Source organism: Ascaphus truei, chromosome 6 (assembly GCF_040206685.1).
Source record: "Ascaphus truei isolate aAscTru1 chromosome 6, aAscTru1.hap1, whole genome shotgun sequence".
Classification (NCBI taxonomy): Eukaryota; Metazoa; Chordata; class Amphibia; order Anura; family Ascaphidae; genus Ascaphus; species Ascaphus truei.
Genome location: NC_134488.1, coordinates 42,957,054 through 42,973,788, shown reverse-complemented (window position 1 = coordinate 42,973,788; position 16,735 = coordinate 42,957,054). Strand labels below are relative to the sequence as shown.

The following is a 16,735-nucleotide window of genomic DNA, read 5'->3' as shown; positions in this document are numbered from 1 at the left end:
AGCGCCTGTTGGGAGTTGTAGTCTTGGCGTGCGCAGCGTCTGCACTTTCTTGCTCGGGCAGGACTACGCATCCCCAGCATGCTCCGCGCAGCCGGTTTAAACGCGGCGGAGGGGGAGCGAACCGGCCGGATCATGGCGTCGTTTGTCACTGAGGTGCTGGCTCACTCCGGCCGGCTGGGAAAGGAGGACCTGGGGACCAAGATCAGTCGCCTGTCCCTGCGGGTGGAGGAAGTGAAGGTGCTGCAGGGTATAGCTGTGCTGGGGGCTGCAGTGTATAGCATAGCTGTGCGGGGGGCTGCAGTGTATAGCATAGCTGTGCGGGGGGCTGCAGTGTATAGCATAGCTGTGCGGGGGGCTGCAGTGTATAGCATAGCTGTGCGGGGGGCTGCAGTGTATAGCATAGCTGTGCGGGGGGCTGCAGGGTATAGCTGTGCGGGGGGCTGCAGGGTATAGCTGTGCGGGGGGCTGCAGGGTATAGCTGTGCGGGGGGCTGCAGTGTATAGCTGTGCGGGGGGCTGCAGGGTATAGCTGTGCGGGGGGCTGCAGGGTATAGCTGTGCGGGGGGCTGCAGGGTATAGCTGTGCGGGGGGCTGCAGGGTATAGCTGTGCGGGGGGCTGCAGGGTATAGCTGTGCGGGGGGCTGCAGGGTATAGCTGTGCGGGGGGCAGCAGGGTATAGCTGTGCGGGGGGCTTCAGGGTATAGCTGTGCGGGGGGCTGCAGGGTATAGCTGTGCGGGGGGCTGCAGGGTATAGCTGTGCGGGGGGCTGCAGGGTATAGCTGTGCGGGGGGCTGCAGTGTATAGCATAGCTGTGCGGGGGGCTGCAGTGTATAGCTGTGCGGGGGGCTGCAGGGTATAGCTGTGCGGGGGGCTGCAGTGTATAGCATAGCTGTGCGGGGGGCTGCAGGGTATAGCTGTGCGGGGGGCTGCAGGGTATAGCTGTGCGGGGGGCTGCAGGGTATAGCTGTGCGGGGGGCTGCAGGGTATAGCTGTGCGGGGGGCTGCAGTGTATAGCATAGCTGTGCGGGGGGCTGCAGTGTATAGCTGTGCGGGGGGCTGCAGGGTATAGCTGTGCGGGGGGCTGCAGTGTATAGCATAGCTGTGCGGGGGGCTGCAGGGTATAGCTGTGCGGGGGGCTGCAGGGTATAGCTGTGCGGGGGGCTGCAGGGTATAGCTGTGCGGGGGGCTGCAGGGTATAGCTGTGCGGGGGGCTGCAGGGTATAGCTGTGCGGGGGGCTGCAGGGTATAGCTGTGCGGGGGGCTGCAGGGTATAGCTGTGCGGGGGGCTGCAGGGTATAGCTGTGCGGGGGGCTGCAGGGTATAGCTGTGCGGGGGGCTGCAGGGTATAGCTGTGCGGGGGGCTGCAGGGTATAGCTGTGCGGGGGGCTGCAGGGTATAGCTGTGCGGGGGGCTGCAGGGTATAGCTGTGCGGGGGGCTGCAGGGTATAGCTGTGCGGGGGGCTGCAGGGTATAGCTGTGCGGGGGGCTGCAGGGTATAGCTGTGCGGGGGGCTGCAGGGTATAGCTGTGCGGGGGGCTGCAGGGTATAGCTGTGCGGGGGGGCTGCAGGGTATAGCTGTGCGGGGGGGCTGCAGGGTATAGCTGTGCGGGGGGCTGCAGGGTATAGCTGTGCGGGGGGCTGCAGGGTATAGCTGTGCGGGGGGCTGCAGTGTATAGCTGTGCGGGGGGCTGCAGGGTATAGCTGTGCGGGGTATAACCAGCCTGCTGTACAGTGGGGACCTCAATATATATATATATATATATATATTTATATATATATATATATATATATATATATATATATATATATATATATATATATATATAGTGTTTTACTAGGAAGTGATATATTATTACCGCGCGTTTACAAGCTATATTTATTCAACCAAGCCCAGTGTCTGTGTGTCATCAAGCCGTGTGTGTATTCAATTTAGCCCATACTATATAGTGTGTGTGTGTATGTATATATAGATATATCTATATCTATTTCTATATATCTATCACAATCATTTTCAGCTTGTCTCCCCTGTGTGTATTATGAACAGGAACTGTTTTTGGGGTGGGGGCACTGTAAATACGAAATCGGTAACATAACATACGTACATTATTAAAATGTATAAACCCAGGGGTACTCAAGCCCGCCCCATCCCCTACGTCCAGCCCCTATGTGTACGGGTATGTATGGATGCTGGTGGACGGTTTACATATATATCTATATCTCTACTTGGGGACATATGTAGCTTATATGCTTGAATTCCATGTTCCTGGACAAAAGCAAAAAATATACATGTCACTATGTATGTCTTTATTTATATAGCGCTTCACAGTAGTAATACACGTGACAATATATCCAAATCATTACAGTTTTACTGATAATTTATCTACTTTTTTTTTTTTTGACCCTCAAAGTGGGCCCGGCCCTTCAGTGTTTACATAAATGAGATCTAACCCCAGCTCCCGGATTAACATCCTTCCATGGTGATGTCATGTTACTAAACGTGTGATGCGGTTGGCGTGTGTCCAGCTCCACATGACCTGTCGTTAAGATGTCATTAACCATGCTGCGCTTCACGTGTAGGATCTGTCACTAGGGAGCATGTGGCAGGGATGTCTTTATTAAAGTGGCCGCCCCACACAGCGGGCTATATATAGCCAACCAAAACAACAGGGAGAGACTGGATCTTTGTGAATTTAAAGCTGCAGTCCAAGCAATATCCTACATGTGTGTTTTAATACACCCGTTCTGTACTATGAGAAAATAATTGTAGCATTTAAAAAACAAACAGAAAAAAAACATTTTTAATGTATTTTAATGTAACAAGCATTTTTTGGTTTCTATAGCAACCACTTACAAAGTTGCTTCCTCTTCTGGAACAGGCTCTGGCACACCCCTTTTTGAGCCCTGCCCTCTCTCTAGCAGTGCACCAATTGTATCTAGTGACTGCCTGGTCACATGATCATCTCCACAGAACTTTGCATCTTTGGTCCTCTTCTGCTGCACTGACGGCCATGTAGTGAACCCTCGAGCCGATTGCTCGGCGAAGATTCGGCAACGTAGCTAGTTACTTATCATTGTGTGGATTGTATTGATGCATATATTAAAGGAGGGGGAAAAAATGAATTCTGCAGCTTGCTTTACAGCAGTTTTCAATAATTTTTGTCGCGAGGTTAGGTAAAGATCTTAAACACTCATTGGGGGATGGGGGGGACCCCCAAGATTGAATGGGGTAACTGTGGCCTTTTGATTTTAGGGGTAAGCATCCCCCTCTGAACTTCACAATCTACCTGGTGTATAGTGGGATTGTCACTTGTGGTATTTGGAGATCGGGTGAAACCCCCCCAAGATAAAGATTGGACTGTCCTACTTCAATCTTGGGTGTTGTGCTTCCCCCTCTGAACTAAAGGTGGGGTCTCCCTTCTTTTGCTTTTGTTGAAGACATCCCCCTCTGAACCCCACAGTCTAACTGTTGTGTAGTGAGGGGGCACAGCTATTATTTAACTTTAATCCTATGGCGGATGGCCTCTCTAACTCCTGCAGGGTATGTTTCCAACTAAGTTTGAAAAAAAAAAAAGTTTAAAAATAGTTGTTTTTTTTTTTGCGTCTGTCTAGTTCAGTGGTTTCCAACCTTTTTATTTTGTTAAGGACCCCCAAGTTAAATTCTGAGGAACCCCAACAGTCTATAGTAGCACGTCTGAGATCAGATGCATTGTAAGGAATCCCCAATCTATAAATATATAATTAATTTGTTAGTCATCCGGTTCTGCTTTTTTTAAAATTTGGAATAATCAAGCTAATAAAATCTGGGAATGTACCTTTTTCAACATTGCAAAATAACCTCGGCGATGGAAGGTATGATTAAACTCCAGGTTACACCCTGCAGACAAAAGGCTTTCCACAATTGTGCAGCAGAGAATGATCTCATTACGAATTTCTTTATTAGGACACAATTCTATTTACAGTGGAATACAGATATAATACAGGCCTGGGAGCACCAGAGGAAATCATTGATAAGAGGATGACTTGCCCTATAGATTGTAAAATCTAATCTGCCATTAATATCTGTTGGACGGGCCAATGTTATTTGGTGCGAAAACAAGTTCGTAGTCCTGTTTTAATTGGACATGTTTTGCAGTGAGGTGAACATCGTTTGAATGTTATATGATTTGTATGGAAAATAAGTGGGTTGAACTGTTCTGGTGCAATCCAATAATATATATTTTTTTCTTCCTACTGTGCTTGCTCAGAGCAATAATATTAACTTAAAGTCACACTTCCTCCAAAGAAACATTTTACTGCTAATGTCTTAATATGCAGTTTCGTGCTCAAAGTAATCTCGTGGTATATTTTTTTTAAGAAGCTAACAGTGGAACAATTATTAATGTTTCTTTTTGTTGGTGTTCTTTGCCAATCTGTGGATGCAATTTTGAATCCTGGATCCTGTTTTTCTGTATTTGGGATTTTGTGAATGGAAAAGATAAATTTGGTTTCAAAAGACCTGAGACCAGCCATTCCAAAGGGTATCCACATCGGCACCATCTCTTTGTGAAGCCCTCCGTGTAGACTTGTGCTTGAACACACGCTGACACAATAGGTCCTGGTTGGGTTCTTATAATCTACAGATTTATTGTATTTTACAATTACTTTGCATGTTTATGCTGTAAACCCAATGTGTTTGATTTTAGTCAAATAAAAGTGAGACATGCAAGCGTCCCCAGGAGTGCTTATTGAGGTTGGTATAGATTTATATCTGTGATGACCTCTTGTCTGCAGGGTGACGTATGCAACCTGATCAATAAGAAATACGATGAGTTTCTTCCCAGCCTGCAGAGCGCCGAAGCTCTGGTAACGGAAGTTCAGGGTCTCGTCGGTGACGTGGACGTTTTAAAGTCTAGGATTGAGAATGAGGTAAGAACGTGTGGCCTGAACCTGACGGGGGATTCTTATCCCATCCTAATATCCATCTTATTCAGTGCTGGGACTGTGTAATGTAAGCCTTGTCTCTGGTGTTGATCCAAAGAGCAAGTCTAGATCCTAACAAGGTGCCTTAAGTGTTCAAGTCTACCCCTTTCCTCCAATTGGGTGTTTTGGTACAGATCTGTGGTCTTCTGAACGTATTTTCTAGTTTCTGTAATGATGGCGCCTTGTAATGGGGCTTCTCGTAGTGGCTAGAGGAACGTTTGCTCAAGGAAAGCAGTGTTCTGAATATTTATGGTCTTGTTTTAAACTGGTAATCCCTCCCTTTCTTTTCCAGTGTTAGAACCTGGAGGGGGTGGGGGGGGGGGGTGGAGGTTTGGGTTCTCTCTGAACCGAATGATCGCCAGAACCAATAAAATAACCTGGTTTATCTCCTGAGGGCCCTACGGTTTGAAATCTAATCAAAATTGATATCCAAAATGGGCGGGTTGTTGCTGTAAGACCTGATCATTATGGCATCCAGGTCGCTCCTCTTTTAACCCCTTTAGTGCTGGAGGGGCCAGTACCACATCTCAGTTGGACCTTTTTCTTGCTGCAGGTACAAGGGGATCTCAGAGTCGCCATCACTGAATTCACAGAGCTGAAGCAACAGCTGGAAAAGAACACTGTTATACTGAGTGTGCTGCAACAGCTGCAGGAGGTGAGTGTCTCTCTCTCTCTCTCTCTATCTCTCTATCACAAGACCGCGTAGTGTGACGCTTCTTTAAGAATGGTAGATTTTAATATCCACAGGTACGTAATGCCCGTACAGGATAACAACAGATAAACATCTCATCTTATGCAAATGTAACGTTTACTCTGCATTTTTATGGATATTTTTGGATATCCCTGCTTCAGCACAGGTGGCTCAGTCTGCGAGTGAGCCTTTGATTGAGCCACCTATGCTGGAGCTGGGATACCTAACATGTTTGGAGGGGATGGGGGCTTGAGGACTTGTTGAGCACCCCTGCTCTAGATGACAGCCGGTGTTATTAGTATTAATAATAGCAATACTATTATTTTTATATAGCTCTGCAGTGTGTATAGAATTGTTGAGCAAAGGTTCCAGGGACGAACACGCATCGGATATTTCCATTTATCCAATTCAAAGGCAGTGACACTAAACTCCTACATCCTGGTGCATTAAAGGGAATAATGGTGCTAACCTAAGGTTGTTGATGTAGAAATTACATTCACACGTGGGACATAAAATGCTGACTAAAAACTAATTGTCGTTTTTTGTTTTTTTTCTATAAATACAGTTTGATAGCATCATCGAGAAATACAAATGCTCATTGACGGAGAGAAACTACATTGCGGCAGCTCAGCACCTAGAAAAGGTCACTGTTTATCTGTAATTATATCTTTGTGCCTATACTAAAGCTATTAACGCGTGGATTCACAACTTAACCGCTTTCCAGCCAATAAAATAAGTCTTGGACAGATAGAAAGGCTTTGAATTGCTTTTACTTCCTGAAGCCCTCAACAGGTCAGGTTTTGGGGATATCCCAGCTTCAGCACAGGTGCCTCAGTCAAAGACTGGGCCACCTCTGTTGAAACTGGGACTAATTGAGCTACCTGTGCTGTAGCAGGGATTGCCTTAAAACCTGACCTGTTGTTGTCCCTGGCCTACTGAATTAATGTCTAAAGATCATGTCGCTGCCAGTCTACCTGTGTTCCTTCTGGTCATTTCCAGATTAAATATGAATGGGTTTTCTTTTTTTTTTTTTTTGAGGCTGTGGTGAGAACGGCGCTGAAAATAATCCGGTGTCTTTGGTGTTCATTTGCAGGCGCAGAGCAGCATGAATGGACTGAAGTCCCGGAAAGGCTGCGATCTGAAGCTGCTGAAAGCGCTGGAGGTAGAGATGATTGTGCAGAAACAGAACATGCTTTACAACCTGGGAGAGGAATGGCGGCAGCTGGCTGTGTGGAAGCTCCCTCAAGGCCAAGGTACTCCCTGTTATCATGTCTAAGGCAGCAGTCCCACTGGGCATACTATGAACGAACTTTTAGAATAAGGGGGTTACATGGTGTCTGGGGGCAGTCCCTCCTATGCGGAATGGGACCACTCGCTGCTGCCGTTCAGCCTCTAAAGTAAGGTATTGGGGGTTAGGGTTGTGGGTTAAGGTTGAGCTTTATGATAAGGGGTAAGGTTGAGGTTTTAAGAGTAAGGGTGTTGAGGTTTTTAGGGTAAGGAGGTAAGGTTAGGGAGTTAACTTGGCAGTGACACGGCTGGTGGCTAAATGTCGGTTGGGTAAACGGTGGGGAGTGGTGGGAGGGTGGGGCGAGGAGGGGCCCACGCCCACATGTCCTAACCCGCCTTAACGTGTACTATGGAAGTGCCGTGTTTAAGGGGCAACGCCTCACGGCTTCCTAACATTACAGCATTGAAGGGCATTAACCTTGCTGAGAGTTGGGGGTGTTTAAATGGCTCCTTTTCTGAAGTGGTGGGTAGGGTACATGGGATAGTACAGCAGAACAATTGTTTATGGGGTAAAAACGTTGAAAAGCTAGAGAGGGTAATGTTGCTCCCAGCAGATCTAGTCAGTCCGTTGTCTGTAGTACGGCACATTTCACTATTAAAATGTGCAGCATCTTGTCGGCAGCAGACGCCAACGTCCCTCTGTACTAATAGTGTCTAACCTTCCAGAACCCTCCGCTCAGGACATGGTAATGCAGACCGAGCTCCATCTGTACACTCCGCCCTCGAGTGAGGACGCGGTGTCCGGGCCGCTGCTGGGGTCCTTGCTTCAGGCCTTCGCAATCCTGGGGGAGCTCCACACCAAGCTGAAATGCTTCAGTAAGATCAGCGTTTCATTTCCATGTAATACGGGGAGCAGCGTTCCTGCAGCTTGGATGCATCGTTTCATTGTATGGAGCACTGCGTATAATGTAACAGACACCCCGAGTCCCTGCCGTACAGTGCGGAGACGGGGGTTATTAAAATGACTTGCGCAGTATAACACGGGTGCTTAACTTCAGTCCACAACCCCCCCTCCCCCTTCCTCAACAGGTCAGGTTATCAGGATATTGCAGGTGGCACAATCAGTCCCAGCTTCAGCACAGGTGGCTCAATTACTCTGCTTCAGAACTGAGAAGCACAGTCTTAGACTTAGCCTCTGATTGAGCCATCTGTGCTGAATCGGGGCTATCAGGAAAACCTGACCTGTTGGTGTGATGCCCACTGCAGCAGCACAGGTTTAATGGCACAGGAACATTGCAAGCAGAGGCAAAAAAAGTAAATAAAACGGTTTGAAAATAGGAGGGAAAAGGGGTTGAACACTGGCGGTGGTGGTTTGAATTACTACCAGCACGATATGTAGCAGAGCCTGTGTTTTGTTAACGAGAATATTGTATTATTCATGTTGTAGTGTTTAATGAGATGTGCTGCAGGAATATACATCCACTCTCTGTCTCTCCCCATTCTCCCATAGGTCAGTTACTGCTGAATTACATCCTGAAGCCCCTGGTAACTTACCCGTCCCTCCATGCCCGCGTGGACACGCAGCCTCACGGCGTGGTCCTCAGGTTTGAACTCGAGGAGATGGGCCTGGAGCATCCGCTGGCTGCAGACGTCTTCGTGAAACTCAAGCTGGTGCTGGAAGTACTTCACAAACACTTACTTGGTACGGAGAGGATGACAGATAGTAATGTAAAGCTTCAGTATATTCCTTTTCCTGAGCCAGGGGACGAGGGTTTCACGTCACATTGAATTTGTGTGTGTGTGTGTGTGTGTTGGTCCCTTTTTAGAGCAGAATTGGCAAACTCCTGTCCTCAAGGGCCACCGACAGGTCAAGTGTTCAGAATGACTGAGCAACCTGTTTCGAAGCAGGGATATTGTGAAAACCTGGCCAGTTAGTGGCCTTTGAGGACACGAGTCTATAGTCACTATGTATATTTTAAATAAAGCAATAATTGTATTTATCACACACTGATTACTACTTGTTTTTTTACATGTTTAATTATATAATAATCATAACTTATAGCATGTGGGGCGCAGCACACAAGAATTTAGTCTCTGCCCCGATGAGTTTACAATCTGTCACTTTGGAGCCGACACCGGGCTTTGGACCAGGGTCTCCTGATGCAAACTCAGTGTAATTATTAGTCGGTGTCTTTACTCACTCATTTCTTCTCCCTTCTCTTGGTCGATCATTATGATCGTGGGTTACGCTTGCCTCGTAACTTTGTCCCACTATATTTGTCGAGTGGATATTTCCATGAACTAGTTTACCTTTATCATACTACTAATCCTATCGCCTTGATGTATTGAGTGCAGCCTGGGAAGAGTTCCCTTGTGTGTTCTTTAAGTTACTTACTTTTCTCTGCACCTTTCCAGTATCAATTAGGCTGAAGCAAGAGTTTCGTGTTTGTGTCTTTCTCTTATTCATCTGTATCGTCCCGGATATGAATTTTACTTGACCTGTATTCCTGGTCTGTAAAGTATTGTGCATGTTTGGTGTCGCGCACATCTTGCATAAACGCGGCTTGTAAACGATCTTTGTGCCTTGCTCTGATTAGACGTGCCGGTGGAAGAGTTCCAGCTCGGTGAGGGCACTGTGAATGTCGTGCTGGCAGAAGTCCTCGGAGATCTGATCTGGGAGGACCTATCGGGGAGCATCATCAAAGACTGTCTGGTGTACTCCATACCGAACAGCAGCAGCAAACTGGAGCAGTATAAGGAGGTACCCCCCCCCCCCCCGCCCCCTAAGTCACCTGCATGTTCTTGGCTCATTCTGCTGCTTGTGATTTTACTTATAAGAGATGAACCTTAAAATCCTCTTCATATAAATATTTTTTTTTTTTTTTTTGTGTAGAAGTGTTAAAGAATAAGTTGAAACTCAAACAATGGAGTAATTCTTCAGCTGGTTTTAGTAATTGGTAAGATGAGTGCCATACCCAGGGATATGCTCACATAAAGGAGACAAACAAAATTCAAAACCGTTCTAGTCTCCCAATACATGGGCGTGGCATACATTTACTAACTTGTGATTGGATAGAGGTGATACATCTGTCTCCTGCTAGTATCTGATAGGACAGAATTTGCATCTTCTAATTTGGAATAGTATCGTGTGTGTAAAGAATGTGTGTTAATATAGTGGGATGTCTTAGAAGTGAAGGTAAATAACATCTGCCCACGACCAGTGCCCGTGTGCGAAAATAAGTGCCATCCAGAGACAGACATCAAACACAGGCTTTGCAGAAAGTTTCTTAAAGAGACAGACCCCCCAAAAAAGGTTAAAATGTTAATGTATTAGGCTGTGAAATGTGTCTGACAATAATCTGATGTACCAATGCCTAATAAAAATATTTGGGAAAAAAAAAAAGACAGTCACCCAAATCCTTTTCAGGAGTGTTATTTTCAGTTAGCGCCTTTGCTCGCCGAGCTGCTCCTGTGTTAGTACTTACATGACTTTGGCCTCTGTTTAATTCAAACTTGAACAATTTGAGGTTATCGAAATGTAAAATATTGTTTACATATTTATCGGCAATTATTTGGAGAACGTGTGTGTGTGTGTGTGTGTGTGTGATTTTTTTTTTTTTATATTATATGTTGATCACAAAAAGCATATAATACAGTATGTTACACTAGGATTCTCAGGATCAGATGCCTCATTTTTCTCTCAGACTTTCCTTTTGTACCGAACTTGTTTAGTTGCTTAAGTAGAAGAATGTGAGCGGTTTCATTACATGTGATGCATTACACCGAGCTTCCTTTTATATACTTGCTATACTTGTGTTGGCGTTTAGGTCATCAAATACACAGAGGAGTTTGAAAACGCCCTGATAGGTATGAAGTACCTGAAGGGAGAGACCACCGACCTGCTCAGATACGCCAGAAACGTCAACGGCCACTTCGCCAGCAAGAAATGCCAGGATGTCATCGTCACCGCGAGAAATCTGATGACCTCAGAGATGCATAACACGGTCAAGGTGAATAGGACAGCAGCTCTGGCTCATGCGCTGAGGCTGATTTTGCACCGGGAACAGGCCTCACTCGGGCAGAATATAGGACATATCTAGATCTGAGGCACTCTCCGGATCATTACATATAGGAAAAAAGGTTTTATTTGAACCGGTTTAACATTTCGGCCCCTTTAAAGACCTTTCTGTATGTATGTCCGGCTTCATTTTGGAGCTGTTGGGGCATGTAATGGCCATTAGGAATGGTATGGAAGGCTGAGCATTTTGATTGGATTAGAGACCAGTTTCAGGTTTCTTCTGTGCCACTTTTTATTCTCAGATTACTCCTGAATCCAAGGTGACCATTCCGAAACTGCCCAGCCCCAGAGGTGCGGACAAGGCGAAGAGCCAGAAGGTATCAAACCTTGTGCTCGCTGTGCCAGCCCTGGAGAACGCAGTCCGGCTCAGCCAGCACACCACCTCTCTGCCCGCGTGCAGGATCAGCGAGTCCGTGGAGAAGCTGATGGAACTCACCTATCTGACGCTGTCTGAGGCTGCAACCAGCAGCAAACCTTGGTAAGGAGACTCTAACACAGGGCTGCTAATCTCCAGTCTTCAAGGACCCCCCCCCCCCCCTCCAAACAGGTCAGGTTTTCAGGATATCCCAGCTTCAGCACAGGTGACTCAGTCTTCGACTGAACCACCTGTGCTGCAGCTGAGATCCTGAAAACCTGACTTGTTGGGGGGCGGGGGGTCTTGAGGACTGGAGTCGCACACCCCAGCTCTAAAATATGTGGTGGCAGATCTATCAAGTCCCGGATGATCAATGATGGTGAAGGCCAGAGCGGGTGCGATGACCTGTGCCAGCGCGAGCAACATAAACCTTTTTTTTTTGTTGGCGAGATCTTCCCATTGCCATAAAACGGAGCTTCTGGAAGTCGGGTTAAGAGACGCAAATGGCATGATAGATGCAGTACTATACTCTTGTACTGTCACGAAGTGGCAGCGTCCGTGTTACCTACGGTTACAGGCTCCTGAATAAAGCCGTGTATAAACCAGTGAGCTGGGAAAACATGGCGGTGAAAACAGACTGTGTAGTATGGTATTAAAACAAAACGGGACATGCATAAACTGCACTTAAATAGAAGCGGAATAATAATGACCCCATGTACTGATCACTTCCCACCACACTGAATTTGGGGAATGTAATACAATAAGATGGTGAAGACTATGTGTGCGTCTCTTGCAAAACAGTTTTGTGGCTTCTGTAGTGTTAAATGGAGCCTTTTTGTGTTCAGTTGTAATCCTTTGTACTTGTTTTATTTTTCTTCCCTCCTTTCAGTGGTACCCAGCTATTCTACACAGTCAAAAATCTCTTCCAACTGTTCTATGATGTTGTGCCAGTGTATCACAAGTGAGTATTACTCCTCATGGATGTCATTGTGTGTGCTGTATGTGTTCAACACATGGCAGAGACTTGGAAATGGAAGTGTAGGTGCCCGCTTATACATGCAGCATAAAATCTATGTATAGATGTTTTACATTTGATGTCTATACAAGCCATGATACTGTGACACCTTTACTGCCAGAGACCCGTATGTACACGCACCCCACTGCATACACACACACATACGTGTTTTGGAGAGACTTTAATGTTTCCTAAGCTGTTCAAATGCTTCCTAAATCCCTGCGCTGCAAGAGGAGCCTGCAAAGCAGTGTGCTGGTGCTGGCCGAGAGGAGGTGAGAGTTTGCCCTCGGCTTGAACGGTACAATAGAGTGGGAGTTTGGTGAAAGTAGATGGATGTGTCGTACAAATCGCTGCTAATCTAAGACAAGCTTCCATGGATAAAGTGGGAATGTGTGTTTTTCTCAATACAGAGAGAACCTGCAGAAACTTCCCCAGCTCTCTGCCATCCATCACAACAACTGCATGTACATCGCACACCACCTGCTCACACTGGGACACCAGTTCCACACCCCATTCAATGACGGAGATACCACCTTCGTAGACTTGGTGCCAGGATTCAGGAAACTTGGTAGAGATGTAATCCTTTTATTACTGGGGCTAAGGGAGGAGTTTGTCTGGTATGAATGAGGATTGAGGAGAAGCTATAGTAAGAACTTCCAAATAGTATAGGAGTCTCCGTAAGGTACGGAGAGAGATGCTGGACGGTGCTGGGATCCGGGGGACTACTAAAGAAGTAGTTGAATTGAAAGAACTTTGGATGCAGAGCACAGCCAAACAGCAGAGAAGGTGGCGGCTAATAAATGAAGACAAGAATGGTTCACTTAACCTGCCTATTTTCCCAGTAGATGATGAAAGCACCTTCATACGTTTCAGTCGGTGCTGTAGCTGTCTGCCATTGTTTTTCTGACAGGCAAAGAGAGTTTTCGGGTCCAGATAAGTTTACAGGAGGAAGAACTTCTTGAAAGGTTGTCCAGCGCGAGAAACTTCCGTAATATGGAGGAGGAAGAGAATTACACTGCAGCACACAAGGCAATAAGGCAGGTGAGAACAGTGCCTGTGAGTATGCTAGCTCTGTGTGTTCCTGTAATGACTCTGTCAGTGCATGTGGCTGATATGCATCACAATGTAAATCCTGAAGCAGGCCTGGGTATGTTGAGAGATTTTGGGGAATAATAAAACGTGTGTGGGGTGTGGGGTGTGGGGTGTGTGGGGTGTGTGGGGTGTGTGGGGTGTGTGGTGTGTGGGGTGTGTGGGGTGTGTGGGGTGTGTGGGGTGTGTGGGGTGTGTACACTCATTCACTGTTCTTATCGGAGGAAGCTATAGCACAGCTGTGACTTAGTCTTCCTTTCAAAGGTTATACACCAGCTGAGCCACCTGGGGAAGGTTTGGCAGGATGTCCTCCCCGTATGTACATACTGCAGGGCCATGGGGAACTTGCTGAACTTGGCCGTCGATGAGATGATCAGCAAAATTGCTGCCTTAGAGGTAGGTGACCTTTTAACCATTTGAGTGCCAATGATTGTTCCTTCTCCCCGGGATAGAAAAATCTCCACTGGCCTTAAAACCCCTTTTGACGTTTGGCTAATAGCCCACGGGCAACGTAGAGGTCAAAATAACATGGCCTATTTCTCTGAGGTTCCCCTGCAAAAGGCACCAGGCCCCCTGCAACGCATTACAGGGCAAAGGATTGACGTCCCGTGTTTCTGGCAGGACATCTCCACGGAGGATGGCGAGCGGCTGTACGCGCTGTGCCTGGCAGTGATTGAGGAAGGTGCCCTTTTATTCACCCCTCTGCCTGAAGAGAGTAAGAACAAGAAGTATCAGGAGGAGGTGCCGCTCTACGTGCCGAAGTGGATGAAATTCAAAGAGTTGATGATGATCTTGCAGGCCAGTTTGCAGGATATTGTGGATCGGTGGGTCACTTTCCTGTACTAGTCTTGGATTCCCTCGTTAAAAGATTATACAGTGTTTTTTTTTTTTTTTTTTTTCATTTAGCATTTTATTTTTGTATTGCTGCCACATTTATTACAACATTCATTCTACAAAGTAGGTTTTGTGTCCATATTATTATTATTATTATTATTATTATTTTAAATGTACCCACCATCGTACGTCACTACCAGATTCTCGATGCACAATCAGTGGCCCAGCTTTAAGCCCAGAGGAACGAAACTGGTCTCTGATTGGGGTTTCCAAATCTGCACTGCCTTCTCAGATTTTGCTGCACTTATTCTTTGTTTGATTATTGAAAAAGTAAAGTTATGCCTTAGAACAACCAGTTTAACCATATTGCCATTATCACTCTAATTTGGTCCTGGAGATTAATTTGTTTTCAGCTACACAAATATATAATTTAGGGGCGGGGGGAGAAATGGAACAAAAATATGAAGAGAACACTTTGATTTTTGTTTTTAACCTTTTTGTTGCCAGGCAGATGTTGCATTGTATTGCTGGTCTGTGGTGTTACTAGGACTGAATTCCTATCAACTTAGTGTGCAGGCTGTAGTGAAGTCTTTTTACAGGACATGTCTGTGTTTGAGCGTAATCTTTCATCTGTTTCTCTCCCCAGCTGGGCAGACAGGAAGGGGCCTCTCGCTATGGAGTTCTCCACCAATGAGGTGAAGAGTTTGATCCGAGCGCTGTTTCAGAACACTGAGAGGAGAGCCGCGGCTCTAGCCCGGATTAAATAAACTTCACGTCAGCAGAAGAAAGCGCCGGTTCCCTCCAGCGGTCTTCAAAGAAACTTCAGGCTTTATACTTGTTTTTTTTTTTTTTAAATTGTACTAATAGTATCTCTGTCTCTAAGGCAAAAAATAAGCTCAACGCTGTTTCATTTACAACACTTTTTTTTTTTTTTTTATAAAGATAGCTGCCCCTTTTTTTTAAAGGGCCATAAATAATCTAACCTCAGAAGTGCCTCTGTCATTCAAAACATTCTGACTGCACTTAAGACCTATGCAACTTTAGATTTTAAGTAATGCTATTGATTACCCTGTTTATAATACATTTGGCACCTACCACAGGAAGAATTTTCTTTAGGTTTTCGATCTAGCCAATACAACATCATCCTTAATTTAATATGGATTAATTTGTCCTTAAATTTGGGAACACATGCTAAGTGGATGTCCACATCTATTATTTCAGAGGGGATAAGGAGAACATTTTCTAGTTATGAATTGCTTGTTTAACAATATCTGCTTCAGGTGAGTAATCAAACATGAAATTAAACCTCTGTTGATCAGATACATTCTTTTATTTAAGAAATCTCGTCCGTTTAGAGAGGGCTGTCACATATGCTTTATTAATCACAGGTAGTTGATATCATCTGGCTAAAAATATATTCGCTTGAATCAGCAGCTTGTCAGGCTTTTAATCCCAAACCTCCCATCAGTGAGCTAGAGCTTTTTATCCCCAAAAATCTGTTACACCACAGAAATTCTATGTTAAAGACTTGTTATTTGCTTTAATCTGTACAAATGTCAAAAACGGTTCCATACTAGTCCAGATCAAGATAGTTCTTGCCCACAATTGTATAACCTATGGATTAATAGACATAACCCAATGTTTTTTCATGCAAGGTTCCTATGAATCCTTTGGTTCCCCTGGCATCCCTAAAGGGTTCAAAATCAAACAAGGAGATAAAGGGTTTCTCCCAGAGATCCCTATTAATTGCACAACAAGGCTGCTGTAGTGTATAGGGGTATAATACTCCCTGACAGATAGTCTAATAAGGTGTGTGGGGTACACAAAAGTAACAGCTCCCAGCACTGTGGGAGGACCGTTACCAGTAAAAGCCTAATGCAGGCCAAAATAATAACGTTTTATTAGTACAAAAATGACGCATACTCTAATTATCATAAAAACAATTAAAACAAAAGGGTGATTGGTGTTACCTAAGAGGGAAAAGGGTGGACAATCCAAACACAGGTAATCAAATATTCCCTAATGGTGGTAGCTAGATCTAGGTCTGGGGTTAAATAGAGAGGTATCTATCTATGTCTAGATGATCAAGTGTACATAGTGTATCAGATACCTGTATATATGGCTTTAAGGTAACACCCAGATGCCTAGATTGGCTCTGGGACACCAGTATACTGTATACCCTAACGGTGTATCCCTAGATAGGTACCCGTGCCTCACATATTGAGAGGAGGTTCTAACTATGGTAGATATTGGCACAGACTCGGTTACTCGGTAGTAATAGAATACAAGTATCACACAAGAGTAAGTACTCTAACAGCCAACCTCAAAGTGTTTCACATGTGCCAAAATAACCAGTGTTAACTGCGGTACGGATAATCGTAATCTAGTCAGCTGTTAGAGCTCAAAGTCTACTCACAATTGTTGCCGCGCATAATGCATAAAGGCTACAATGCCCGCCGCCTACTGTAGTTTACCCGCCCCCCAATGC

General features: G+C 45.6%; 1 protein-coding gene across 3 annotated transcripts; it reads left to right on the top strand.

The window, feature by feature from the left end:
* The first annotated feature begins 80 nt into the window (after window positions 1-80).
* ZW10 (zw10 kinetochore protein) lies at window positions 81-15,567 on the top strand. 3 transcript variants are annotated; one of them, XM_075604048.1, is made up of 17 exons: window positions 81-237; window positions 4,770-4,904; window positions 5,512-5,613; window positions 6,215-6,292; window positions 6,743-6,902; window positions 7,603-7,752; window positions 8,387-8,578; window positions 9,474-9,637; window positions 10,704-10,886; window positions 11,197-11,432; window positions 12,199-12,270; window positions 12,558-12,596; window positions 12,735-12,892; window positions 13,235-13,365; window positions 13,678-13,809; window positions 14,035-14,237; window positions 14,894-15,567. In XM_075604048.1, the coding sequence occupies exons 1-17, from the start codon at window positions 133-135 to the stop codon at window positions 15,012-15,014; spliced, it is 2,361 nt and encodes a 786-aa protein (XP_075460163.1). In that variant the 5' UTR covers window positions 81-132; the 3' UTR covers window positions 15,015-15,567. The 3 variants fall into 3 exon arrangements, 2 of the variants coding, with proteins under 2 accessions (XP_075460163.1, XP_075460164.1); XR_012802139.1 differs by lacking the exon at window positions 14,894-15,567 and having other exon boundaries at window positions 13,235-13,361; window positions 14,035-14,173; XM_075604049.1 differs by lacking the exon at window positions 12,558-12,596.
* Window positions 15,568-16,735: the final 1,168 nt, after the last annotated feature.